Source organism: Mus musculus, chromosome 3 (genome assembly GCF_000001635.26).
Source record: "Mus musculus strain C57BL/6J chromosome 3, GRCm38.p6 C57BL/6J".
NCBI classification, from domain to species: domain Eukaryota; kingdom Metazoa; phylum Chordata; class Mammalia; order Rodentia; family Muridae; genus Mus; species Mus musculus.
In genome coordinates this window covers 36,448,397-36,475,888 of record NC_000069.6, presented here as the reverse complement: position 1 = coordinate 36,475,888, position 27,492 = coordinate 36,448,397, and the positions used below count along the sequence as shown (strand labels likewise).

The 27,492-nt window shown below is 44.4% G+C and overlaps 1 protein-coding gene and 1 non-coding gene across 2 annotated transcripts; both read left to right on the top strand.

The window, feature by feature from the left end:
* Position 1: 1 nt before the first annotated feature.
* Positions 2 to 26,966, top strand: Anxa5 (annexin A5). Its single transcript, NM_009673.2, has 13 exons — positions 2 to 316; positions 429 to 459; positions 10,554 to 10,638; positions 11,827 to 11,921; positions 13,895 to 14,008; positions 15,356 to 15,446; positions 18,351 to 18,430; positions 18,840 to 18,896; positions 22,325 to 22,418; positions 23,607 to 23,702; positions 25,193 to 25,251; positions 25,455 to 25,577; positions 26,483 to 26,966. The coding sequence occupies exons 2-13, from the start codon at positions 457 to 459 to the stop codon at positions 26,543 to 26,545; spliced, it is 960 nt and encodes a 319-aa protein (NP_033803.1). The 5' UTR covers positions 2 to 316; positions 429 to 456; the 3' UTR covers positions 26,546 to 26,966.
* On the top strand, positions 365 to 428 carry Mir7009 (microRNA 7009). The gene has a single exon (NR_105976.1). It is a non-coding gene; the product is annotated as a microRNA 7009 (primary transcript).
* Positions 26,967 to 27,492: the final 526 nt, after the last annotated feature.

Genomic DNA, 27,492 nt, shown 5'->3' with positions numbered 1-27,492 from the left:
TGATGGGGGCGCGGCCCGGGCTGGGACCTAATTAGGGAGGTGGCCATGGTAGGGGGGTGGCCTTGTCTGAGGAAAGTACCGTATCCAGGGATGTGGCAGCTGCCTGGGACAAGGCGGGGCTTATAGTGCAGCGTCTCTGGGGGCGGGACCCTGGTGGGTGTGTGATCTTGGCAGGGGCGTGGCGTGGCGGGGCCAGGTCGGGCTAGGCTGGGCTGCCCAGGGCGTTTCCGTTGCACGGAGTTGTGAAGAGTACTGCCTTGTCCTTTGGCGTGTGCATCGGTCCTGCTCTCACCCGCAGCCTGCGCTCTACTGCCTGGTAAGTGGCCGTAGTCCCGGGAGCGACTCCTCCACCAAGGGCTCAGGGCCCTTTTGGGGTCAGGGGACCAGAGCTCCAGTGACCCTGTCTCTCTTTTCCCCTCTCCCTGCAGCTCCAGTCCACTCCTGACCGACAGCATCATGGTAAGCCGTGTGACCGCGACCAGGGCGATCGGGACCCTCTCTGAAGGCAGCTGCCTTCGCAGTCTCTTGGTTTTCGCCTTTCCCATCTGTGTCCCGCTCTGTGTCCTCTCTGTGACCTCTTGGGTGTCCCCCTCCGTGTGCGCTCTCCTGTTTTCTCCCTCGCCCCGGAGTGTCCGGAACCAGCCGGTGTTTCTCCCCGGTGCATGTGAATCAGGCCGCCCCAAATCCAGAGTTGCCAAAATTAGATCCGGAGCAGGAACAGTTCTCTTGGTCATGTGAGGAGAACGCCCTTTGGCTTCCCCTATTTTTTTATTTTTCCCGCAGTTTCCTGTGTTTGAATACTGGGTGTGCGTGGGCAATCTCCATGGTGCTTCAGGGGAGCTTTTTCCAGCGCAAGGCGCAACTTATTTAACAGGAACCGACTGTGCCTTTTCTTTCTCTTTTTCTGCTAAAGGCAGTGAACCAAAAAGCTGGGTTTCCAAAGTAATGAACTGGCAAAACGAGTTCTGAATTGAATTTGCCTTGGGATTCTTTCAGAAGTTGACTTCCGAATAGGTTTTTGTTGTTGTCATTGTTTTAGGAGATCTCTTAGTATTTTTCAAGACTGTAGCAAAGAAAAGTTGATTTTTGTTTTGTTTTGTTTTGTTTTCCAAGCTAGGGTTCCTCTGTGTTGCCTTGGCTGGCCTCGAACTCACAGACTGCCTCTGCTGAGGGCTAGAACTAAAAGCCTTCACCACCACCGCCCAGCGTATGTAGTAATTTTTCAAAGCTGGTCATGTGAAGAAGTTATCATACCTAAAATATTCCGCCCTGAGGCAAAGTGGTTATACCTGGAATCCCACATCTTGGGAGGTAGAGGCAGGAGGATCAGGAGTGAAAGATCATCTTTGGTCATCAAGGGCCTTGGCTTTAACAGGCGGCCTCAACAAACAAAACAACAAAGCTTTCATCCTGAATGAAACTAATTTAATCTTGCCAATGTGACTGACCTGTTCAGAGTCTGGACAATCTTTTAAATAAGTGTTTCAGCCTACTCAGTGTGCCTGAAAACACACACACACACACACACACACACACACACACACACACACTCACACACTCGATCTCTCTCTTCCTCTCCCTCCCTCCCTCCCTCCCTCCCTCCCTCCCTCCCTCCCTCCCTTCCTCCCTCTCTCCCCTTCCCCCTTCTTCCTTCCTTCCCTCCCTTCCCTCCCTCCTTCTCTCCTTCTCCCCCTTCTTCCCTCCCTCCCTCCCCCCCTCCCTCCCTCCTTCCCTCCTTTCCTTCCTCCCTCCTTCCCTCCTTCCCTCCCTCCTTCCCTTTCTCACCAGTTAACTAGCTTGCTTGCTTTAGTACCATTGGATAAGATTTCATGACTCTTCCCAAGAGGCTGTGGAGGGATTAAGATGATTTGGTAACGCTATTGAGTTTATACAGTGTACAGTGTTGCCATTCTCTGGGTTTGCACATGAATAGATAGTTTGCTCATATTACCTCAAGGGGACCTTGGATTTAGGTTCTTCAGCAATAAAGTGCATTTTTTTTTTTTTTTTGTGGGATTAGCTTTACTCCTCTGAGGAGTTTATTTTCATATGTTGGTGTGGTGATAGACATGGTGATTATCAAGCCTCATAGAACAACCCCTCCATCCTTGCCTATTTGGCTTACTCTTAAATAGCTTGTAAATTTCCCAGGGATGTCTCCAGTGTTTTGGTTTTGACAAGGTCCTGATGTGCAGCCCAGGTTGGTTTGGAAGGGTAGGCTTCCTCTTTCTGTGAGACCCCCTTGCCTCAGCCTCCCAAGCCCGGAAATGACAACCGTGCCACCGCAACCGTGCCACCGCAGCCAGCTTGCAGCTTCTCAATCAACTATTTTTCACTATATCCACTCTTTATAGGTAGTATTGGAAACACTGTAGCACGCTGAGCTTTTCAGTGGCTTTGTCAGTAATCTTTGGAAAGCACATAAGTAAACCACTTCCTTAAAATATCTCAGATTAGGGTAGTGTTTTGTATCTTGCATTTGGTGATACAGTATGCCCACCCACATTTTATAAGTGCTGTCCCTCCCTCTCCCTAGTGGTTTTGAGGACCAGATCTCAAAGAGTTCAGCCTGGCCTTGAACTCAATATGTAGCTGAGGATGACTTTGAACTTTGACCCTCCTGCCTTGACTTCCCAAGTGCTGGGCTTACTGGTGTGCACCCCCATGTCTGTCTATAGCTGCATTCTGCTGTCCTCTGGATTCTGATGTCGTCTAGGAAAACTGGAGCTTTATGTTAGGTTTCACAGAGTTTCTTTTGTTGGAAGAACTTTTGTTGACCCAAAGGATAGGAACCAGAGACTTGCATTCCATGACATCTGGAGAGGATGGTATTAGATTTCTACCTCAGAGGTGTGTGCTTCAGCAACTAAAAATGCATTGTTTAAATATTAATGTCTCTTGCTTATTGAAATAGTTTTCCACTACAACAATTCTTCATATTTATGAACTTTGACTATGTACCTATATTAATAATTTACTTTTACTTATGTTGGGACTGCACCATTTATAAAAGTACAAAAACACAGAGGCAGGTGTTTAGGCAGAATATGAGTATGACCATCTTGCTAAGAATTTAAATAGAAAGAATTGGTTGAGCTAGGTAGTGGTATACTCCTTTAATCCCAGCACTCAGGAGGTAGGGGCAGGTGGATTTCTGTGAATTTGAGGCCAGCCTGGTCTACTGAGCAAGTTCCAGGACAGCCAGGGATACACCACAGAGAAACCATGTCTTGAAAAAAAGTTGTCTGTATCTCATAGACAAATGAACCATTTCATAAATTTTAATTCTGTTCAAAGATTTCATTTTCAGGTAATCAAATTTTAAGAATTTAATTTTGGGCGATCTGAATTTAATTTTACTAGTTTTGTTGTTCTTTTTTTTTTTTTTTTCTTTTGGGGGTAGTTGCTTTTCGAGAGGGTTTCTCTGTGTAGCCTTGGCTGTCCTGACCAGGCTGGCCTCAGACTCATAGAGATCCACCTGCTTCTGCCTCCCAAATGCTGGGGTGAAGGGTGTGCACCATCACTACTCAGCTGGTTTTGCTGTTCTTAAAGAGTTAATATGTTCACTAGAGTAGGAATGTCATGAACACAAAAACTGGGCTGTATAAATGTTCAGTAGAAACTCCAAGAGTACCAGTTACCTCTGTGATGTGTATTTAAACTGTTTAAGAGTTGGTTGGAAGATTTGGGAGTTGGTTTAGAATTGTGGACTCATAGCAGTAATTTACCAAGGCCCCTTGCAGAGCTGGCAGGATCAGAGTAAACACGTTCATTTTCTCTGAGCTCATTACAAAGGAATCTGTGGACATTGACTTCCATCTCAGGTTGGTTATCTCTGGGTCAAGGTTGCCTGTGGCCCATGGCCTGATGCCCCGGCTCAGTGTGGCACAGACCCCAATCCCCTTGACTCTGGCTTCCTTTGTTTTCTGAGAAAGCAACTTGGCTGCTCTGCAAGCCACCGAACCCTTCACTGGCATCAGCAAGGCCTGGTTTCCTTATCGTTTACCTGAGCTCCTTGGAAGACCTCTTCTGGTGTTTAAGTGACCTAGAGATATGTGGATTGTGACTTTCTTCTGTTAATGACTTCAGAGTGCAAAACAGTAAATATATTTCTAATCGTAGATCCATTTCTGAAACACACTTTAGTTGCATAACTGTCTACTATTCCAAAATTGCACAAGTGTATTAGTTGAGTTAGAAGTGTTGTTCCTAAAGTCTTTGCTTTAAAAGTGTTTTTGATTCATCCTTTCTTTCTGTTACTAGCTCACACAGTATGCAAACATGTAAGCCACTGGTTGGAAGGAACGCATACTGCAGTTGGCTTCATTTCTTGGGACTCTTGCTTCCCTTGCCTTTACTTTCCCTTTGTGTGTGCATTCAGACCATTTGGATATTTGCTTTCCCGCTCCATCCAGGTATTGTCTCCTAGGTCTTGTGAGACTGGATAGCATAATTGGAGCTGTGACTAAGAGTTGTTGCTAGGATGGGTACTTTGCCAAACTTTTCAAATGCATTATCTAGTACTTGAGATACATTTTGGAAATAGGTATTACTCTTTTTTGAGGTGGCTTTGCTGGCACTATTTGTGTAGGATAAAGGAGGGGAGGCATCGGAAGTAGGCACAGTGGGAACAAATGCAAATGCTTAGGGCATGTCGGAGAATTCGGCAGGATGGAACTTTAGTAGCACTGCCAGAGTGACCATAGTAAGGGAGGTGAAAGGTGCCCTGTCTGGGAAAGGGATACCAGGGAGAGAGGCAGAGCCAGACCCCAGTGATAGGAATTGTTCTCTAGGTGGTGGAGAGCCCTTCTTGGGCCATTAAAGGTGAGTATGCCTGGACCAGATTTGTGTTTAAGACAGAGTATTATGGAGCTAGCATGGTGGCTGCATTCCTGGGGGCTGTAAAAGAGAGATAGCCTTGTTGCAGTTGGAAGGGAAACTGGATCACTTGGGAACGTGTTCCAATAGTCCCAGGGAGTGCCTTACCACCACCACAGAATTAAACTAGGTACTGGCAAGGACTTTATTATTATTATTATTATTATTTAGACAAGATCTCACTCAGACACAGGCTTGCCTTGAGCTCACAACAATCCTCCTGTATCAGTGTCCAGGTCCTAAGAATACAGGCATTAGTCACCATGCGGGACACAGCTGGGCCTAGATAGGAGGGACCTATGGGAGAAGGGGACCACCTTGATAAGTGACGGAGGAGGTGTCTGATGAGGGCCAGGTGCAGGACCGGCCGGCTGGCGGCTGAGTTTAGGCTTGGACAGAGAAGACAGAACTGGATTTATTGAATTTGAGTTCCCATCAAATATTAAGGTAATTAGTGCTCACATTAGGCAGGCAGTTCACAACTGCCTGTAACTCTAGTTCCAGGGGATCAAATGTCTAATTGTGGCCTCTGTGGGTTCCCATACTCTGGTGTATATAGGCTCACATAGGTTCACATGCATACACATCAATTCAAAACAAAAGCTTTACTGGGCCTGGAGAGATGGTTAAGGGCACTTGCTCTTGCTGAGGATCCGGTTTTTCCCAGCATCCACAACTGCTTATAACCATCTGTTCTAAGTAGCCCTAGTTCTAAGGGGCCTGATGCCCTGTCCTGGCATCTGTGGGCACTAGGCACTTGTGTGGTGCACATGCATGCACACAGTCAGACACTCACATACAGAATTTCTGAAGTGTTTAGGCCGCACTTCCCACTGAACAGCAAGGTACACTCACACTCCCCAAGTCCTCCCTCATCTCTGCTGATTTTTATATTATTTATCTCTGTCTATAACTAGACAGTGCTTGAAATGTTTCTACCTTAGCATAGTTTAAGTCATAGTCATTAGATTTGTGCTTCTGAAATACACAAGGAAATAAAGCTTCGAATCTGTTGACTCATCTATAAGCCTGGTTGTTTTCTGATCATCTTGCAAATGGATTGGTTGGCTGCTTTCCAAGTGGTGTTGACAGAATGCCCCTCAGGACAGTTAGGTGAAGCAGCAGGCTCTCACCTATCTCGAGAACTCAAAGGAGCTGAAGCTATTGCACACATCAGCAACAGAGACACCTCCCTCACTGCTGGCAGCTTCTCAGAGCACACCTTGTTTCTTTCATTTACCAATGTTTGCCATTGAAAGACATTCCGCACTGGCAGGGAAGGTTAAAACCAAAACATACAGCAGCAAAAAAATACACACCAAAGATTTCTTTGAAAAAAAGCCTGGCACTGGGGACAGAACAGGGCCTCCCATACACTAGGCAAATGCCCTGCTACTGAGCTGTATCAGCAGCCATTTTCTTTGTTGTTTTTTGAAACATGTTCTCACTAAGTGGCCTGGGCAATCCTTGGAAGTCACTCTGACTCCAGTTCCTCCAGTCTCAGACTCCTTAGTAGCTGGGATTATAGGCTTGTCCCAAAAGCCCGACTAAGAGAATTTTAGGTCATTGTCTTAGGGTTTCTATTGCTTTGATGAAACACCATGACCAAGAAGCAAGTTGGGGAGGAAAGGGTTTATTTAGCTTACACTTCCATATCTATGCTGATTATTGAAGGAAGTTAGGACAGGAACACAAACAGGCCAGCATCCTGGAGGCAGGAGTCGATGTGGAGGCCACTGAAGGATGCTGCTTACTTAGTGGCTTGCTTCTGTTGGCTTGCTTTGCCTGCTTTCTTATAGAACTCTAGACACCAGCCCAGGGACGGCACCACCCACCATGAGTTAGGCCCTCCCCCATTGATCACTAATTGAGACAATGCCTTGCAGCTGGATCTCATGGAGGCACTTCCTCAGTGGAGGCTCCGTTTCCTCTGATGACTCTAGCTTGGACAGGGTCAGGGAAGGATTTGGGTCAGTGCTGAGATCATGTGTCTGACCTAGATGTGTCATACCCCTGGGTCCTGTTAGAGTCTGACCTTTTCCCAGTGTTTATTCCTTTTGTAATGCTCAATTGTATCAGGCTCACTTTGCCAGCTGTTCTTGACCATCCAATGTCTTTTCCCTTTCTTTCCTTCTTTTCTTCTCTTCTCTTCTCTTCTCTTCTCTTCTCTTCTCTTCTCTTCTCTTCTCTTCTCTTCTCTTCTCTTCTCTTCTCTTCTCTTCTCTTCTCTTCTCCTTTTCTTTTCTTCTCTTCTCTCTCTCTCTCTCTCTCTCTCTCTCTCTCTCTCTCTCTGGTTTTTCGAGACAGGGTTTCTCTGTGTAGCCCTGGCTGTCCTGAAACTCACTCTGTAGACCAGGCTGGCCTCAAACTCAGAAATCCTCCTGCCTCTGCCTCTGCCTCCCAAGTGCTGGGATTAAAGGTGTGCGCCACCACTGCCTGGCTCGCTCGTTCTTTCTTTCTTTCTTCCTTTCCCTTTCTTTCTTCCTTTCTCTTTCTTTCTTTCTTTCTTCCTTTCTTTCTTTCTTTCTTTCTTTCTTTCTTTCTTTCTTTCTTTCTTTCTTTCTCTCTTCTCTCTCCTTCCTTCCTTCCTTCCTTCCTTCCTTCCTTCCTTCCTTCCTTCCTTCCTTGACAGGCTTTCTCTACGTAGCCCTGGCTGTCCTACAACTAACTCTTTCTATAGATCAGGCTTGCCCCAGACTCACAGAGATTTGCTTGCCTTTGCCTCATCTTAATTCAGTGATAAGAATGTCTTGCTCCTCATCAGTAGGTCGCCTTATCACAGGGAAGATTAGTGGGCCTTTAGTTTATTCATCCAATCAGACCTTCCCGTTTCTCTGGGAGGGGGTGCAGGACTCTGTTTTCCTGTCACCCCAGCTTTCCAGGCAACAGATTTATCACATTAAAGACTGAATGAGAGTTAAAAAGTGAGTTTTACGTTGTGAATAGATGTTGTGCATGCAAGTGTCATACATTTTTCTTGTGGGGAATTGTTGGTGAGAGATGGCGTTACATGAGGATAAGCTGAGGCTGCGTGAGGGACCGGAACCTGATACGGATGAAGCTTATACGGATGAAGCTTATTTTGGTAGGGTATGGGGATTTCAGGAAATGGAGGCTTCCCAATGAGTCACTCAGAATCAGATTGCATTTTGTGTGGGTAGCAAGGGGCAGGCAGAGCCCTAAGTAGGGTTCTGTCCACATTACTCATGCATATGACTCACGTCTGATCTGCTAGTGCTGCCTGCCACGTGGCCTTACTAGCCCTGTATGGAGTGGAGCACAACTGTGTCTCAATCTCTAGAAAGTTGTTAGGTGTGTATCTGGAAGTTATTTCTTCTAGCAAGTAGTGTGATCTTTAAGATGTTTTCCTGCCCTACACCTGTCAAGCAGTTTCCTCCAGTCCCTAGGATCAGGTGTATGTTTTGAGACAAATGACTTCTACCTTTTGTTCAATCTTTTCCATGTTTAGCTCTATCTGCAGTTTCTTCATAACTTACAGATCAGATCAATATTTCCCTTTAAAGTGCATTTGCAAACCGTTGTTTGTGAGATGTGACTTCCCCGAGGCAGACCATCTCACTGGCTTGCAGCATACTTTGTCTACCTCAGGGATATATCTGCCACACCCTCCTGTTCCCATCTCTGGGCCGCCCTTTGTTCTGTCCCCTCCTCCCCTCTCTTCTGTCTGCTGGATAGTTTTATGCCAACTTGCTACAAGCTAAAGTCATCTGAGAGGAGGGAACTCCTGTCAAGAAAATGCCTCCATGAGATGGGCTGTAGGCAAGCCGGTAGGGCATTTTCGTAATTAGTGATGGATGGGGAAGGGTCCAGCCCATTGTAGGTGGCCTTATCTCCGGGCTGGTGGTCCTGGGTTCTGTAAGAAAGCAAACTGAGCAAGCCATGGGAAGCAGTAAGCAGCATCCCTCCATGGCTGCTGCATCAGCTCCTGCCTCCAGGTTCCCACCCTGCTTGAGATCCTGCCCCACCCACTTTTGATGATAAACTGTTACACGGAACTGTAAGGGAAATAAGCCCTTTCCTTCCCAAGTTGCTTTGGTCATGATGTTTCATCACAGCAGTAGTAAATCTAACTAGGACATCCTGGGAGCCTCTTTCTTCCCATCTTCTTGCCTTGGGAGGTAGCTCAACACCTCATGGTTAAGGAGCCACAGGCCCTTGGCTTGAGTCAAGTCTTAACTCCTACTTAGTTGCTTGTGAAGGATTTGCTAAACTGTTAAGTTGGTGTCGTTTGTCGAGTCTTACAGAGACACCCACAGCACATCCACACAGCACCAGTGGTGTATGCAGCAGGTAGCCGCTGCCTTTCTGATCCTGATCACCCCTCTTTCCTTCCTTCCACCCACTTCTTCCCGCCTTTTTAATGCGTCTTGATGTACTGGCTCCCTCCAACAGCAATGCTGTCACCTGCATGACCTCGTTACAGCCTTCCCCTTTCCCCAAGTGCCTGCTGTGGGCTGTCCAGTCTAAATTCCAAACCAGCACCATCGGCTCCAACTCCCGTTCCTGCTGGCTCCCGCTCCACGCTCCTGCCCGTTGCATCTCTTCAGCTCTTCCTTCCTTTCCCTTGTGCCACCTCTGGCAGTCCTCTTGGCCATATTCTCATAGAGCCCTGTGTCCCACCGCTGTCAGTCAGTGCCGAGCAGAGGCAGCGCAGACCTTTACTATTCGTGTGACATTTGCAGACTTTTCCTGTGTTGATTTGTCTATCCAACCTGATGCTTTTTTCCGTTCCACTGTAGCGCTTTGCCTGGAGTACTAGGTCATTTTAGTCTTGTGTGGTTTTGTGCATGCTGACAGGTGACATGCTGCAACCCCTGCAATTGTCTAGTTTTATGAACTTGGCAACTTTACAGGCAACTTTTAAGTCTTGGGGTACTCCCCCCTTGCCGCCTCAGTTTCTTCTCTTCCCACTTCTGCACTTTCTCTCTCACGGTCTCTCGGGTGTATTTCATATGTGTGTGTTCATGTGTGTTCGTGTCTGTGTGTGTGTGTTCATATGTGCGGTCCTGATCAGTGTGTGCACCTGCCTGCTCTGCTGCCCTCGATTATTTATGTGCCCATCACTTTCCTGCTGTAGGAATCATGGGAGCTTAGTAGGACTTCATATGCTAATATGAAACAGGAAAGCTTATAAAGAAAAGAGTATCTTTCAAGGTACTCCTCCGGCACACACATTACCAAGTATTTTCAGAAATTGCTGAATCATCTAAAGATTGCCAGAGCTACAGGCCCTAGACTCAGTATGAGGGCCACGGGAACCAAGAGCTGTGTTTCCAACTGAGTGCTCAGGGCGGGGCTTCACATTTTAATACAAGCTCGATGGGCTTCCGGATTGAATGGGGAGAGACTTAGCCAACAGTGGAAGGCAGGTGAAGCAGGCGGCGGCTTTGGTTGGGCAGGATCACAGTGAGGGAGAGGAGGGATTTGCCCCTGATGAAGCTACTCTCAGTGGGTCTGGGTGTCTTCTCTCCTTGGCTGGCCTTGTCACTTTTCCTGAAGTGGTTGCTTCTCCTTTCAGTGGGTCACAGATCTTATCAGAAGGCAAATTTGCTTAGAGACCGAGCACCGCATAGAGCAAGGTCAGATGGGATTCTCTAGTTACCAGCTTTTTGATATCGGTTACAGTGTGAATAGTACTACCCTTCCTTTCACAGGCTACGAGAGGCACTGTGACTGACTTCCCTGGATTTGATGGCAGGGCTGATGCAGAAGTCCTTCGGAAGGCCATGAAAGGCTTGGGTAACGTTTAATTTTAATTCTAAAAGGTCAAATGAGGGGTTGGGGGATGGGGGGGGGGCAGGGACAAATACATTCAGATAATGAGGTCATATCTTAGACCATCAAGTATCATCAGCTCTGTGCTGTGGGGGTCACCTGTCCAGCCTGCACACAGTGTGAGGCCAACTGCTAGCTCAGTGGCCCAGGCCATTCAGTGTCTGCTTCTGCTTAGGAAGCTCCAACAGACCCCCCCACCCCCCACACACACTGGTATCTTTCTAAGGGTTCTCCTGTGTAACTGTCTTATCTACTCTCAGATTCCTACACCTGAGTCTTGAAGGGGGTTGGTTGCCTGTGGCATCCCCAGACCCCCTTTAATAGACTAATCTCACATGACTGTTTGATATCCCTGACCCAGCCAGGCCTGCAAGCCCTGTATTTTTCTGTTCTTATTCTAAGCCTGTCCTCTCTATGTGACTCCCTTTCAAGGCCCTGTTGGGTGTCTCTTTCCCCCAAACTCCTTTCTACTCTTGTTAGCCAGGAGACCTTTGACTGCGGAACACTTGGACCTTCCCTAAGGCACTTGCTAGTCTGTTTTAATGTTATCCATGCTAAATCATCTATAACTTGAAGCCAGGGCCTATGGTTTTATCTTTTCTTAATCTCCTGCAATACCAGCATTAACATGCTATGTGAATAGCCATTATTAGGGTAACTATGCAACTATACATGAAAGGCAGGCATGCCAAGGTTTTAAAAATCCAGGTGTGTTTGTACACTTACTTTAAGTCCAATTGAGAATAGAAGGTATATATATATATATATATATATATATATATGTATATATATACACATATATATATATATATACACATACATATACACATATATATGTATATATATACACATACAATATTATGTATTATATATAATACTTTGTAATATATTATACAAAGTATTACATGTATATGTTTTACATATATAGGTTATATATGTGTTTTATATATAGTTATATGTTTTTATATATGTATATCTTCACATATATATATGAAATATAGTTTATATATTCTTAACTTTACATTTCATTTTGTATAAGCTGAGCTATATTTTTCATAGAGGGCATTAAGAGTAACTTCTGGTATAATGAGAAAGATGTTTAGAAAATGGGTGCATGGGAGGCAAGCTTTCATTGTTAACCATCAATTTCAGGTACCGATGAGGACAGCATCCTGAACCTGTTGACATCCCGAAGCAATGCTCAGCGCCAGGAAATTGCTCAGGAGTTTAAGACTCTGTTTGGCAGGGTAAGACCACAGCTCATTCAAGGTGGAGTGGGTGTAGGTATGAGTTTTTAAAAGAGTTTGAGGAATAAAACAGTCCCCAGTATGTGTAGGAACATTTTTAGGACCCTTCCTCTCTACCTCAAGATGTACTCCTCAGATGTCCTCAAGAATAGCTCAGTGCTCTCCCGCAACTTGCTCACCTCTCTCTGACCACTTTAAACCATCCCTGGATGATTAAACAGTCAGTGATAGTGATAGAGTACAGGCACAGTACCAAAAAAATTCAAACCACGCCATTTAGAGGATAGTGAAAATTAGCCTCACCAAATTGTTTTTCCATGCTTGATGCTTTCAGGGGGGTGGTGTCAAGGTGCCAGGGGTCCCATGTTGGTAACTGCCTCTCGTCTTTCCTCTCTACTTTCATTAGATATATTGTTTAGGTATATACCTATATTGCAATTATTTAAATTATTTGATTTCTTACTTGATTAATAATTCATAGTAAAGATTAAAATCTTACTGCGAACATATGTGACACACCGTGATGTAGTCTTGTTATTCCTGACAGTTTACATTTGTTATTTTACTGAGAAACAAATGCAGTGTGAGACCAGAAAGTGTTCTCTATCTAGTGTTGCTGGGGACAGACCCTAGGACCAGGTGCTCTCCACAGAACCCAGTGCAGCCCATTGGAAGATGTCTGATCCCAACCCTGCCGCCTAGCATGCTGGGAAACACTATTTCTGTCCATAAATAATAGCACACATTACCACATTAAAGGTGCCTCTTAACCAGTCAGAAGCATAACAATGATCATCAACTGTATGTGGGAATGCTAGTAGATAGATTAGAATTGGATAGCAAAAGAGAAGAGATCGTTTAGATATTATAGGATAAATCTTGCTTTTAAAATATATTTGTGAGTTTTGAGAAAATCTCGCTTTTTCTTTTTTGTCTTTTTTTTTTTCATTCTGGGGGTGGGGGTTTGACCCAAAGCCCTGTAAAGTGTTACACAGTGCTCTGCCATTGAGATGCAACCAAGCCTTTTGGGGGAGCTTTTATAAGGATACTTCTGCAAGGATGCTGAAGAATATGGATGCTGAATATATGCTTTACATGGCCCAAGTGCTCAGCCACAGAGCAACATTTCTAGTTAGCTTTTTGGGTGGGTGGGTGGATGGGTGGGGCTTGGGGTTGTGAGGTAGAATCTTATATAGAGAGCTGAACATAGTGTTGTCGGCCTGTGATTTTAGATATTTCAGAGATTGAGATGAAACCACATGTTCAAATCCTACCTGGAGCCAGTGTGGTGGCCCATGCTTTTAATCCCAGTATTCAGGAGGCAGAGGCACATGACTTTCTGTGAGTTTGAGGACAGTTTGATTTACATAGTGAATTCCAGGACAGCCAGAGGTACATGATACAGAGACCCCCATCTCAAAAAAAAAAAAAAAAAAGAGGAAGAAGAAGGAGAAAGAGAAAGGGATGGGGGGAGGGGTGAAAGAAGGAGGAGGAGGAGGAGAGAAGGAAGAAGAAGAAATGGCAAATCCTACCTGGGGTACAGAGTGAGTTTAAGATTAGCCTGGACAGCTGCTGAACGTTTATAAAGGGCTGAGAATGTAGGTGTTTTCCTGGCAGGAGGAGAGCCTGGGTTTTTATCCTGTCACATATTACCAGGCTGGCCTCCTGCTGCAGCCTTTCATATGCTGGAATTACAGGCATAGGTTACCACACCTAATAGCCCACCTTGTAAATGGGTCTCATTTTATTTTGATGGCTAAAGCTAATGAAAACATAATTAAATCCCTTTGTAGATAAATACTGGAGTTTGAGGTTTAAGGTGATGAGGCTTAGGGTACATTTCTTAGGGCTTTGTTTAGCACAAGTACCTTCTCTAACACTCAGAGCAGCAACATACAGAATTGACTAGAGAAAAGGAGTTTCATTTCTGTTTGGGAAGACTGTGGTCACCAAGTTTCTGTTTTCTGAGGTAGGACCTTGTGGATGACCTGAAGTCTGAACTGACTGGAAAGTTTGAGAAGTTAATTGTGGCTATGATGAAGCCCTCACGACTCTACGATGCCTACGAGCTGAAGCATGCTCTTAAGGTAAAAGGGTGCAGACAGGGGACGCTTCTGTCCTACAGAGTGCGGCTCTATTTTGCTAATTATCCTGTGTTTTATTTGACTCATTTTGGCGAAGGCTGCTCAGACAAAACAGTGGGGGTCAATAAGAAGGAAAGGGGAAACAAGCCTAACAACTGTGCGGCTTAATCTTCCTGTGTAGTCAAAAATATTGTCTGTAGAATTTTAGCGCACTGGAGTTTTATACCTTCATTTTAGATCTTTAGGCCTTGAAAATGTTACAGATGAAGTATTTTAACTTTTGAGATAGAAAATGTGGAAGTTGACTGTGTTGCTCGGACAGTGACAGAGAGTGGCTTGTCCTTAGTAGGTTAGCAGGGAGTGGCTTGTCCTTAGTAGGTTAGCAGGGAGTGGCTTGTCCTTAGTAGGTTGGTTCTGAATGGGCAGAGGAAATAACAGCTCAGGGATTGGGATGGCACAGTGGAAAAATAGGAACCACGCAGTCAGGAGGCTGCATTTGCCGAGTCTCTGTGCTGTTCTGCAGTTGCAGTTTGTAGTAAATGGGATCTTAGGGCCCTGAGAAGAGGGCTTTTTAGCAGAATACATCTCAAGCAGTATTAGCAGCAAAGATCTTCCCATAGGGATGGACTTTGGGATTTTAGTGCTTGAGTTTTTGCAAAGAAGCAGACAGAGAACCTATGCTCTCTTAGTGTTAGTTGTCTAACACTAAGTTTTAGCCGTATTTCTATTTATACGTTGTGAGGTAGCAGTGTAGATATGACTTTTACAAGTACAGAAAGGAAGCCAGCTAAAATTGTTTTTCCGAAACACGGAAAGTGTGTTCCAGCAAGTGTTCTCTGTTAGCCATGCTTCAGTTCTGGTACCCGTGATGATCGGTTTATTGGCTCTTGCCCGCAGCTAACTGGCCCCAGGACTTTGGGCTTGTAGCCAGGCAGGAAGCAGGCATAGAGAAGAGACAATTGTGGTCTACCACCCTCTTTAAAGACATCCCCCATTGACCTAAAAACCTCTCATTAGTCCACATCTTAAGGTTTCGGTCGCCACTCTGGACACCAAATTGTTAATGTTTAGCTTTTAGGGGATAGAAGTAAAGACCTCAACTATAATGATGTGTTTGATGGACATAGAAAAGTCAACTCTATTTTTCATTAGGCAAAATAAAAACTAGACTAGAATTAGATTGATGAATTTCAAGCTCTAATAATAAAACCTGTATATGAGGAGAGCCATGTTGTCTTGGATATTTTTGTGATTATGTAATTGGATAACATCCAGGGAAACAGCTTTCTTTTCGTTTCTTTTTTTATCTTATTGACATGTTTTCTCTGTTAATAACAAACCTTCCAACAGGGAGCTGGTACAGACGAGAAAGTATTGACCGAGATTATTGCTTCAAGGACACCTGAAGAACTCAGTGCCATAAAACAAGTTTATGAAGAAGGTAAACAGATGGAGTTTATCACCTGTCCTTTCTGTCGTGTGGATGTGGTCATGCGTAGATGTGGTGCTAGGCCATACATGATTGTTGAATGGAAGAGCTGTAAGTCAGGCTATTCTTCTTCAGTAAAAACCAAACAACAACAAAATAATCAAGGAACAAACTCCCACCATTTCACTCCTAGCACTTAAATAACTGACAATGCCTGAAGGGAGATGCAGGTTATTTTTGCCCAGGATTTGCAGACACTTTAAGAATAGAGAGGCGTTTTCCTCTCCATTAATTTAAGTTTCTTTAAATAAATTCAGTTTTGTGGAAGATGTTAAGAGCTAGGTAGAAGATATTTTGGGGAATGGGAAGAGAGACTGAAACCCTTTCTGCATTGGAGTAGATAGAACATTAATAAAGTATACTGTTCAAAGTATATTGTTCAGCTGATGGATGTGCTTGGTTAAAGTGTTCTGTATTTTGGTTGTTATTTTTAGTGTGACCTATTTGTGTGTGTGTGTGTGTGTGTGTGTGTGTGTGTGTGTGTGTGTGAAAACAAAGTCTGTGTTTCAGTCTAGTCCAATACATTCAAGTCCGTGAAATGAAAGTGAAGGAAGACTGCTCTGATCTGTCAGGTTTTTCTGTCATTGGACTCGGTCTGGAATGTTAGCCAGAGATTGTGGCTCTCACGGGAATGACATAGAATTCAGATGGGATGCTTTTAGCCCCTGGATCAGAACGGTATGGAATTTAGGGCAACTACATAATTACCCAGGTCTCTTTCCAGCTTCTTTTTGTAGTCAGTATGGTTGCTACCACTGTGGCAGAGGTGGTACACATATCACATTGAGGCAGCTTATTAGATGTGGTCTTCGAAGTTCTCCATCTTGGGATGCTGATACTGAGGACTGAGCATCCGTGCTACAGTAATTGTGCATGTAAATGTGCATGCTGCATTCTGCTCAGTGTGTTGCTGGGTATGGCTCTGTGTCCATTGCTGCCCTGGCTGTCATGAGGAACATAGCAGGCATGCACACTACAATTCTTGTCTTTAATGACGTTTCAATAGTTAAAGGATGGTAAACTTTTAAAAGTTGCATATGAAAAGTATTACAGACAGGAGGGAGAGGGTATCAAGTCTCTAGTTCTTAGAGGAGGCTTCAGGATACAAATTAGATAGTGGGATTTCAAGAGCAGGTGACTTACTAAGTATCCATTGGAGAATGTGTGGGGAAAAAGAGTGGGGTTTGTACATGTGCACACACAGTGCCACATTACTTAGCCTTAAACATGGAACATTTGCACAGGTCAACAGGGAAGGTATTATGTTATATGGAGTGAGCTGGGTGCAGAAAGACAAACACTGCGTGACCTTACTTTGGTAGAATCCAAATGAATGATAAAACAACTATAACTGTTGATAGTAACGTGGTGTTTTCCAAGGCTGGACAGGAGGGATGGTGAAGAGGGGAGATGATGGGGGCGATGATGCACACCAGACAGTGAGATAGGGTGGAGAAGTTGTGGGAATCTGGTTTGTAGTATGGTGACTATTCCTAGTATTCTAATGTGTACCTGGGATTGTCTAAGAAACTAGATCTTAAGTGTTTCGCCATTCACAAAAAACTATGTGCTGGAACCAGTTAGTTTGTGGTAACCATTTCACAGTGCATCAAGCATGATGTATACCTTTATGCATGCTTTATTTACTCCTTGTAACGTAAAACTGAGGAGAAGAAGACAGTATAGATTTCAGTAGGTAAAGGTGACTTGGCGTGGACCCTGGGCTGAGGAGAGTAGACATAGAGAGACCCGATGGCACCTCACTCTAGGGAAGGGCATGTGTGTGTCTGTATGGAGATATCCTGCACTAGGTAGGTAGGCAGTTTAGGGCTTTTTGCGTGCCTGGATGACAAACTTGGCTGATGGGATGTTGATGGGATGACTATTCAGTTGAAAGAAGGAAGGAGATTTGAGTCTAGGGGTGTGTTAGGTGGCTAGCTCTTCAGGGAGGTAACGAGGAAGCTGTGTAGTGGCTATGGCACCACTGAGGTTGCTGGGAGTCAGGGAGCATGAAGAGTACTAACCAGAGGAGCAAATGTTTGGGAGGGGACTTGATAACTAGTTACAGGTATTGGAACAGAGGAAGGGACTTGATAACTAGTTACAGGTATTGGAACAGAGGAAGGAATCAGCGATGCCTACAAAGTTTTGTATTTGGGTGACTGGTTCTAATGCACATAAAATAGAAGCTCCAAGTTTAAAAAATATTCCTGCCTTCAAACAGTGATTAAACATTGTAATACCTTATAGCAAGAACACCTTAAGATGTGGTTTGAGAGTTAGTGAAAGGGTGTAGGCCCTAGTAGCTCTCAGTTCTCTGCTTTCCTGTGACCTTGGGCTGAGGAGTTGGAACCCAAGGTGGAGGGGTTATACTTCAAGATATCATTGCTGTCTGTCAGAGGTGACTTAACTGGTACAAAGGAACACTATCTAATTAGGGGGAGATACCACCAGGCAAAGACAAGAATTCATAGGATGAAAAACATCTGGCAAAAAAAAAAAGTCACATAAAACATTTGCAAGAAGCAGAGTTTCAGTTTAGCATGATCAAACTTTTGAAGCTTTACACTGTCACCTGTGTTTGCATATTACTAACTGCATTTGGGGAGAGCATGTGGAGTGGCTGCTATTATTTAGGCTTGAGTGAATGCTTTTGGCAGATGTTAACAGAGGCTACTTTCATCCTGCACTCACTTATCGAATTTGCCATCCATCTTTGGAACACTGAGAGATGGGGCAGAGAAAGGATTTTTGTTAATCAAATATGCCTTCTTTATGCCTCGTTCACCTGATTAAGGGGGCAGGGTTTTCTAATTCAGAGATGCCATGAACAAGTATGAAATCATTGTTTTGCAGAATATGGTTCCAACCTGGAAGATGATGTGGTGGGGGATACTTCAGGGTACTACCAGAGGATGTTGGTGGTCCTCCTTCAGGTACTGGTAGAGACTTAACATAAAGGAGTTGTTGGAATGACCTGCCTGTATTAAGTTAAGGCCACTTAAAAGTCTTTCAGTGATTTCTTGTTTGTTCAGATTCTCACTGTAATGACTGCATGCTGCCTGTGTTTGTGTCTCAGAATATCTGATTCAGACTGTAAATAGCCAAATCATTCATTCATTCATTCATTTCAGGCAGCTATAAGCATCCCTTTCATCCATAGTGCTTAAAACCAGCAGGGCTAGACTGGTTTGGACACTACTGTGCAGTGGTGGTATAGCATGATGTAGGATTGCTATGATTTTAGCATAAGCATAGTTTCTCCAGGAGAGAAAATGCCTTATACATAGGCATCAGGTGCATGCAGAGGCTCTGAAGTCCAGTATGTGATGTCATTTCTTACAGGCGAATAGAGACCCTGATACTGCAATTGATGATGCTCAAGTTGAACTGGATGCTCAGGTGAGTAAATATTCTATAACAACTTTGTTATGACTTAGAAATTAAAAAGAATTTATAGTAGTGAAAAGCCACAGTGTATATTTTAAAGACCTTTAAAATATGTATCTGACAACTCCCTACAAAATATATGACCCATGTAGGTAGATACATTTTTCTTATTCTGATCTGGCCAACAAAATAGTTTAATTCCAAAGCTGAGGTAAAAATAAGCAAAGTTTGTTGTAAGTTATACTTAAGACATGTTCTTTTTCTATTATTCACAAAATGGAAAATTAAAAAAATAAAAAGCCTCATATTACCATTCCAGTGCCAGGATGGAATAGATTTTCTTAGTAGGATAGAATAAGGAAAAATAAAGTGTTTATGGTTTAAGTGGAATTAGAAATGGCAAGGTGGTTTGTTTTAGGAAATTCTCTGTGTTTACTGTGACAGTGTTCTAAACAGGATGGTTGTTGTCTTGTCGACTCCCAAATGAACAGTTTCACTTCAGGGACTTGTGAATCCCAGGGCAATTTCAGTGTGGTTTATAAAACAGTCAAACGTAAGAAATAAACATTCGGAAATATGAGTCAGGACAGTTGAAACCTGGGAATTGGCCCTAGAATACTTGGGTTCCTAGAATCACCTGCTATAGCCCCATCTCTGCTTACGTTCTAATTAATGTGCCACTGAAAATGGGAGATCTGGTCGACCACTCTATGCAGTTGCCCACAATATGCCATCTGATTTTGCTAAAGAGGAGAAAGGCATCTTATTTTGGGTGGTTGATTTCTTAACAGCTTCAATCATTGTGGTCCCTGCCTCACTGGAGAAGAAAAAAGGAGACATTTACTGGGGACTCCCTGTACAGTATTTCACTTGTGTTCTGTCTCGTAAATGTCAGCTTACGGTGCCCCATTTCTGTCTAAGCCCTTCAAATTTAGCATTTCACTGTTCTCAGGAGAAAGTTCGAGCCCCTGAAGGTGGTTCTTAAGCCTCCTCATAATCCAGGTCAGAGGAGTCAAAGGTCCGTTCCACTCTAGATGCTTTCTACTTGGCCCTTTCTGACCTTCAGGTCATGAGTCAGGAGGCCCTTACGAAAAACTGTAGCATCCTCCTGTCTCCCTGCCTCACACTGAAGCTGCCTGCCTGCCTGCCCACCTGCCTGGCTGCCTGCCTGCCTTTCCAGGGCACAGAGTCAGGTTAGTTCCAGCCTCTCATCTCTAACAGTGCTGGCAGTCAGTCAGTAAGTGATGCATGAGGAGGCGCTGCACTCAGCTCTAAGAGGCCTCTCCCAACTGTGAATAAGGCAGCAAGCCCAGGCTGTCTGAGTAATCGTGGAGCTCCATCCCCAGCCTGGCTCTGTGACTCTAGCACCCTTTCTCTTCCACTACTTCATGTTCAGTGTTAGCTCCCCATTCTGATTTCCTATAGCATAGGAAACATTTACTAAATATAGGTTAAAAGCTCGTCAGACCCAACATAACTGCCTTCTTGTAGATAAATGGCATGAACAGTCATCCTCCTTCAGGGAGGGGCTTTGCTCAGTTGACAAAGACAGCATTGCTTTCTAGGCTTTGATTCCTCTGGGCTTTCGTGTGAGATGATACAGTTCTCATGTTCCTGCTCTCAGGACTAGGAACTCTGGAAGCTTTTCAGTGCTTACAGCGTGGGAAGCCAACTATAGTCTCAGGTGACAGTGCTGAGACCTACATCAGGGTCCCGTGGGCAGACTTCCCAGCACAGCTGATGTAATCGGCACCGTGCTCTGTGAGATGCTTCTGGAAAGTAGTCCACTTGGGCTTTCTCATTGATTTTTCTCCATCCCATTTGTTGCCTCTCACGGTCTTGGTCCTGCGAGTCACTTGCAGATCCTGGGCTTCAGCTCCGATACTACAGGTCTGAGTTGGGCCATGGTTCTCATACCGTCCCACCCACTGATGTCATTATCTGGGGACCGTGTTGATTACCTAGGTTGTGGGCATATCACCTACCTGTTACGCAGCAGACGTGACCATTTAGAACGTAAAATGAAACTTTGTATGTGTGAATACTGTTATTGGGGGACTTCTTTAAAATCTCCTGATGGAACCCAGGCTCTCTGCCCTTGGCCATGGCCAGGAGTAGCAGAGAGCAAGCCACACTGGTCATGTGCTCATGTCTGTTCTTCTCAGCAGTTCATCCTTTTGCAGACTGCTCTTTTCGGGTGTGGGGGAGAGCATGCCCTTTGTACCTTGTAGCAAGGCCCTTCAGTTGTCTTCACCAGGAAGGATCTGTGATTTGATGTAAAGTAAGCTGTGATGGTGGAACGGCTTTTGCATAAACCTCTGAGGTTTTTCTCTCCTGACTCCTAGCACTGAGGAAGGCCTGTTATACCAGGAATCTGATAAGCCACAATAGATCATTCACTTGGGAACTGAACACATGCACAGTATACTTTACTTTTTTTATAATTTTAAATGCATTAAGTAAACTTAGACTTTTTAAAATGTATTGAACTGACTTAATATTTTAACAGTGTTAAGACTGATACTTATCATCTTTCTTGCCAAATGTGTTCTCTAGATACAGGATTGAACTCTTAGAGAAAGGAGGGAGAAGGAAAATGGAATCTGTTTATTTGACACAAAGATGTAGGAAAGGGTCTTTTAATTCTCTGGAGATAAAATAAAAATAGTTCTAGACCACTATAATGCACTTGCATGTGTCTACCAAGATCAAGAGTCATATTTTCACAGGCTAGCCACTGCATGTCTTATTAATATTTGGAGTGTCCTTATGGGCAGAAGGCTATCCCTAGCCAAATTGTATTCCTCTTGGCCCAACAGGGATCTGTATGATAACGAAAAACAGTAACTAAAAGGTTAACTGTATGACATTGTGAAGACTGGCCACATCTCAAGTGACCTCAGATTTCATAATGCTCACATATACGTTTTATAAGCTTGTACATGAACTTAGGTGAGCATTTAAAATTTTTCCATGTCAAAAGTGAATATGGTACTCAAGTGGTGTCAAGAATATTTATTAAGTTCTCTATAGATGCCAACTCCACAACATTTTAGCACACTATGGTGTGTGTAGCTGGGTGCAAGGTATTCTATAACTGACTCTGCTTAAATCACAGATGTAAAGAGGAAAATCTGGAGTTTACTTTTATGTCACGTGCTGTAAACATGACAGCAGCCATAGGATGAGCAAAGCAAAACCCAAGACAGCGTCTCACTGAGTACTTTCCAGTCTGTAAATCAGTCTTCAACAGTGAGATGCCAGGAACTTTCCCAGCACCCAGCATCTCTCCTGGAAGATGGGACATTCCAGTCAACATTTGCATGTAACATGTGCTTTGATGTCACCCATTAAGCTGGTCCACGGGCAGGCAGATTCACTGTTCAGGAAGGGGCAGGGTGCTGGGACGATGAGTGATTCATCAGGGTGGTGTTTTACAGGCATTGTTCCAGGCTGGAGAGCTGAAGTGGGGGACAGATGAAGAAAAATTCATCACCATCTTTGGGACACGCAGTGTGTCTCATTTAAGAAGAGGTAAGTAAAATTGTTTGAGACAAATTCTTTGGGAGATCTGGGAAGTGCATGGGGAAGTCTGACCTGATACCTGCCTCAGAGCAAAATCAGTTTTCACAGTTCGATCTGGAGAAATCTCAGATGTTCTTGATACTGCTACTGTAGTTTTTGCAAACGAGATGTCCTTCGCAGTCTCTTCACTGTCAGAGGTGGTGAGGGGCATCATGTACCGTCAGACACCAAGAAGTGTCTGATGAATTACCCTCAGGAGACCAAGAAGTCTCCTCAGACTTGCTGTGCATCCATCCAGTTCATATGGCCGTGTCAGTTTAGAATAAGTTCAGTAGCAAGTGACAGCGCTCATCGTGGCTTTAACAGTTGTGCTTCACTTCTGTGGCTGTGATGTGGTTGGTTTGGCAGGACCACGCATCTTTCTGTGTCCCTGCCACACTGCTCTGTGCCCTCGTGTTCCTTCTTTGTTCATTACCTCATCTTCATAAAGTGCTTCACAGCAAGAAGAGGAGAGCAAGTCCAATTAGTCACATTTGTCCATCACTTTTTAGAAAGAAGGAGAAGGGCTTTTCAGAATCTCTCACAGCAGATTTACCTGTTGGTCTCATTGATTGCAACTAGCAAGGGGCCAGGAAGTCAGCATTTATGACATAACCATTTATAAACCATGCATGGTTGCTTAAGGCTGAGTGTTACCTCCACAATTAAGCCTATCAAGATCCACAGGCAAGCCACCTGTCATGTCTTCTCCTTATTTGGAGTGTCCTTCTGGGCAGAAGGCCATCTCCAGGCAAATTGTATTTCTCTTGGCCTAATGGGGATCTGTCTGTTAACTCAAGACAATAACCAAACCTGTATGACATCGTAAAGACTGGCCACATCTCCAGTGAGCTTCTGGAAGCAGAGACAGGAGGATCAAAGTTGAGGCCCCTCTGTGGGACATCACAAAGTCCTGTCCCAGAATTCAAAGCTAAACTGAATTTTAAGAATTCCTAATTAATAACATTGTTATAGCATATGTAAATCATTGCTTAGGGCTTACCTCATTGAGGCTCTGAACACAGGGATCTGACAGCAAGGAGGATGGGGTGGGGAGGCTCTGCTTGGATAGATAACAGCTGGTGAAAGTTACAGCTCTTTTTAGAGGGAGAATCTCTTCAGCAAGTAAGGACACACATTCTGTTCTGTGTTTTCTAGTGTTTGACAAGTACATGACCATATCAGGATTTCAGATTGAGGAAACCATTGATCGAGAGACCTCGGGGAACTTGGAGCAGCTGCTCCTGGCTGTCGGTAGGTGAATTCACAGTGTGTAATATTTATTCTTATACGAGTTGCTTTCATCCACTTGAGGCTAAATCTGAACATAACCGTGTTTCTTCATGGAAAGTAGGAGAATGACATAGCAGTGGAGGGAGCAAACTCCTGAGTTTTCCTTTGGGAAGTCCGTGTTGGTGTTCTGAATACATGGTTATCTGGTTATTTACCGGATTATATGGAAGCACTAAGAACATTAGTAGGAATCGTCTTAAAGCCACATTAAGAATAATACTATGGCCCTCTGATGTCTTAGACACCATCATAGAGGTTTGCAAGCGTGGCTTGTCTTCAATACCCACAGGGCTTTAGAATGCTTTGAATACTCTTCTCACAGCTCATTATACTGACTAAGAAGTTATTATCTGGCTAGAGATAAATCCGGGTCTTTGATGTGACAGAATATGGGAAGAGGTTTTTTTTCCCCAGGTTAAATAATTTGGAGTTTCGATTAAGTGCTCAGAATGACTGGAGAAGTGAATTTGCAGGTGGTTATAGTTTTTAGATGCTCTCCAGATCCTGCAGGCCCAGGTCCTGGACTCACATGGTCTGAAGGCTGCCTCTGTCTATTCTGAGCATTTGTGCAAGAACCAACTTTAAAAAGTAGCCTTTCATCTGAGCACACAGTCAATGAGTTAGACACTTGGCTCTTTCATGATGAAGACACACAAGAACGTCACCGTTGTTATGAGCACTTAATTAAAACTCCAAATTATTTAACCTGAAAACACCCACCTTCTTTCATACCAAACACACACATTTGTTTTTCTAGCCAGATGATCATTTCTCAATCTGCCTGAGAAGCTGCTTTTTGTAATCTTTGAAAAGGAAGAACCGAGAAGTTTCAGAGCTCAAGGATTGTCAGTTTTATAGCCTACAGAGTTTTTGTGTGCTAGGTGTCGTTTGCTGAGTGACTCTGGTCTGCACGCCCTTAACCTATGTCAGCTGTGATGTGGTGGGGTGAGCTGCCATAGGTTAAGTGTTTGAACTGCAAAGGATACATCCAGGCTGCTTGTGTGAATTGTGAGATTTAGCTCAGAGATTCCGGAGAGGTTACAGAAAGTCAGTCCAAATGTTTCCAGAGATTAGAGTAGTATTCTTGTATCATTTGATCAGATATCTTGGAACAGAAACTTCCAAGCTACTTATATAATTTATCGGTGGTGAAAGCTGTGGCATTATCACCACCCAGGTGCCAACAAAGACCGCAGAGAACAAAGGGGCACAGAGAAGAGCCTCTTTTCCAGGGCCTTTCTGGACCCGCACAGTCCTCTGAAGAGAGCCAAGCTAGAGAGTCAGAAGACAGCTGCGGAGGGAACCCCAGCAGCTTGCAGATGCCCCTCTGCAGGGCACCTCACTTTTACACTTAGAAGCAGAGCTAAGAACAGGAGACAGTGTTTGCATTTTGATTACATCATTCTTCATGTCCGAATAGCTTTTGACAGTTGTACTATGTGTTTTCTTAGTGAAGTCTATTCGGAGCATACCTGCCTACCTTGCAGAGACCCTCTACTATGCCATGAAGGTGAGTAGACACCCTGCATCTAATAAATGCAGCCTTCTCTAGCTCTGACTATGCTTCATGTGACAGCCTGGGGATGCATGTCTCTTTCCGATGTGTAGCCTGTTTCTTCTACGTTACCAGACTTCAATGATTTACCTCAAACCAGGGGCATTTGGTGCTGTATGTGAAGACTTTTAACACCTGCACTCTTTTCTCCTTTAAAGGGTGCTGGGACGGACGATCACACCCTCATCAGAGTCGTGGTGTCGAGGAGTGAGATTGACCTGTTTAACATAAGGAAGGAGTTTAGGAAGAACTTCGCCACCTCCCTGTATTCTATGATCAAGGTAGAACTTTGGTTTACATTAGAAACACAGAGCCAGATCGGGCAGCATGAAGGAAATGGATGGAAGAATCCAGTTCCCGTGCTAAGTTAAAATATTAGTCATAGGATTAGAGGGGTTCTAAAGAAGGATAAAGGGGGAGCTGGGTTACAGCCCCGGCCAAGGCTCAACCGACCCAAGGCTTTGTCCGTTTTTAGAATGTGTGCTTGTGTATCCATCAGTATCAGCTGCCTTTGTTAGCTCCTCCCTCTCGTCAGTGTTTCTTTCTTCCTTGTCTGTGGTCACTGTGCCCCTGGTGTCAGGTCATAGCTGCAGCAAGAGACCCCTGTGACCTTGAAGTGTGGCTGAAAGGAAGTCTCTTGACATCTTTCCTTGTGGACCACGTGTAGAGAGAGGTTTCAGTTGAGCAAAAGCGTTGGATTTAATGTGTGTGGTGTGTGGAGCTTGGGTTGAGGGTTGCCAGCGAGTCTGTGCACTTAAGACACTAGCATTTCACACATAAGCGGCATGAGGGGAGCCCAAGGAAGGCATGCCCTATGCCCATGTCCGAGGCAAAGCCACAGCCCCTGAGAGGCCCTGCATGCCTTTGTTACCCGAGAGAAACTGGGCGTCTGTTTGAAGGCATGATGATTTAACATACTTGGAACGGCTTCTCTGCTTCTCCATGGAAGAACACAGTCCACTCCATTAAGAGAACAGCCCTCGAGGGGTAAAATTAGAAAGTTAAACTGAGCGGTATTGGTAGGAATTTCCCTGTGTAACATTCCTGTTGTGAGAGTCATGCAGAGAAGTTGCCCAGTGGGGAGAAAAGTCACAGGAACGATAGTCACCCTCAGCCATTTCCTCATCTTTTTATTTCCTGTGGCTTTTGTGAGTCATGGAGTTGACAGAGTGTGTTTGGGTTCCAGGGCGACACATCTGGAGACTATAAGAAGGCCCTGCTGCTGCTCTGCGGGGGCGAGGATGACTGAGAGCCGCCTGGAGCGCCCTGTGCCTGCTGCCCACCATCAGCTTTCCTCAGCACCACACTTGCTTGCATTCTGTGCCTGCCGCGCTGCCTTACACTAGTATGCTAATGACCAAAGGTGTCTTAGATGAAAGCAGTGTCCCGCCCTTCTGATGTTCTGTCTACAGTAGGTAGTGACCTTCCCATATCTCTCAGTCCAATGTCTGAGTTATTAATATTGTCTATGAATTGCTTTTTATATCCTTTTTTAAAGCTTCATTTATATTAAGTTAATAACCCTATTATCTTGATTGGAACCTTAGCGGTGAAATTGTGAACTCTTGGAAATGCTGTCAATCAAGCTTACTGCTCTAGCAGACCTGCAAAATTATGATGGTAGTATCCAAAACATTGGCGACAAATAAAAACATTCCCTTCCCTCCAAATCCTGTGTAGGTTTGTGTTTAGAAAGCTTATTTAACAATGATATCCCTTTGAAAGCAGGCACTTGACAGTAGTATTAGTTAAAGCTAAAACTATAGTTGGTCTTGGGGTACTAAAACATGCAGTATCGCAGACTGAACTTCCTAATGCGGTGAGGTAAAGGATGGAGAGAGAATGGGGGGTGGGGGATGGGAGGTGGGGGTAGGGTGTGGATGGAGGAAGGGGGTGGGGTGGGGTGGAGGTGCATGTGTTCCTCTGTGTGTGTGTGTGTGTGTGTGTGTGTGTGTGTAAAACAGTTTCCTGGTGGGATGAAAGCTGGGGAGGGGAGGGTCCCCTGGTGGGAGGAGGGGAGGTGAAGAGAAGAGATTTATTTCCTCACCAGCTAGGACAATACTATGGAGCTTCTACTAGCAGCAGAAAGAGTAAATTTTGCACAACCTAAAATTTCAGTGTGTTCGAGTTTGCTTGTAACTCTGCTCTTTACCTTCTCCTCCTCCTCCTTGAGATAATTGTAGAAGTTTCTTCCTC

What these genes read in the sequence shown, in the direction of transcription:
- Anxa5 (NM_009673.2), top strand. An exon ending in AGCTGAAGCATGCTCTTAAG is followed by an intron (nt 14,009 to 15,355) that starts GTAAAAGGGTGC and finishes ACCTTCCAACAG; the next exon opens with GGAGCTGGTACAGACGAGAA. An exon ending in AAAACAAGTTTATGAAGAAG is followed by an intron (nt 15,447 to 18,350) that starts GTAAACAGATGG and finishes ATTGTTTTGCAG; the next exon opens with AATATGGTTCCAACCTGGAA.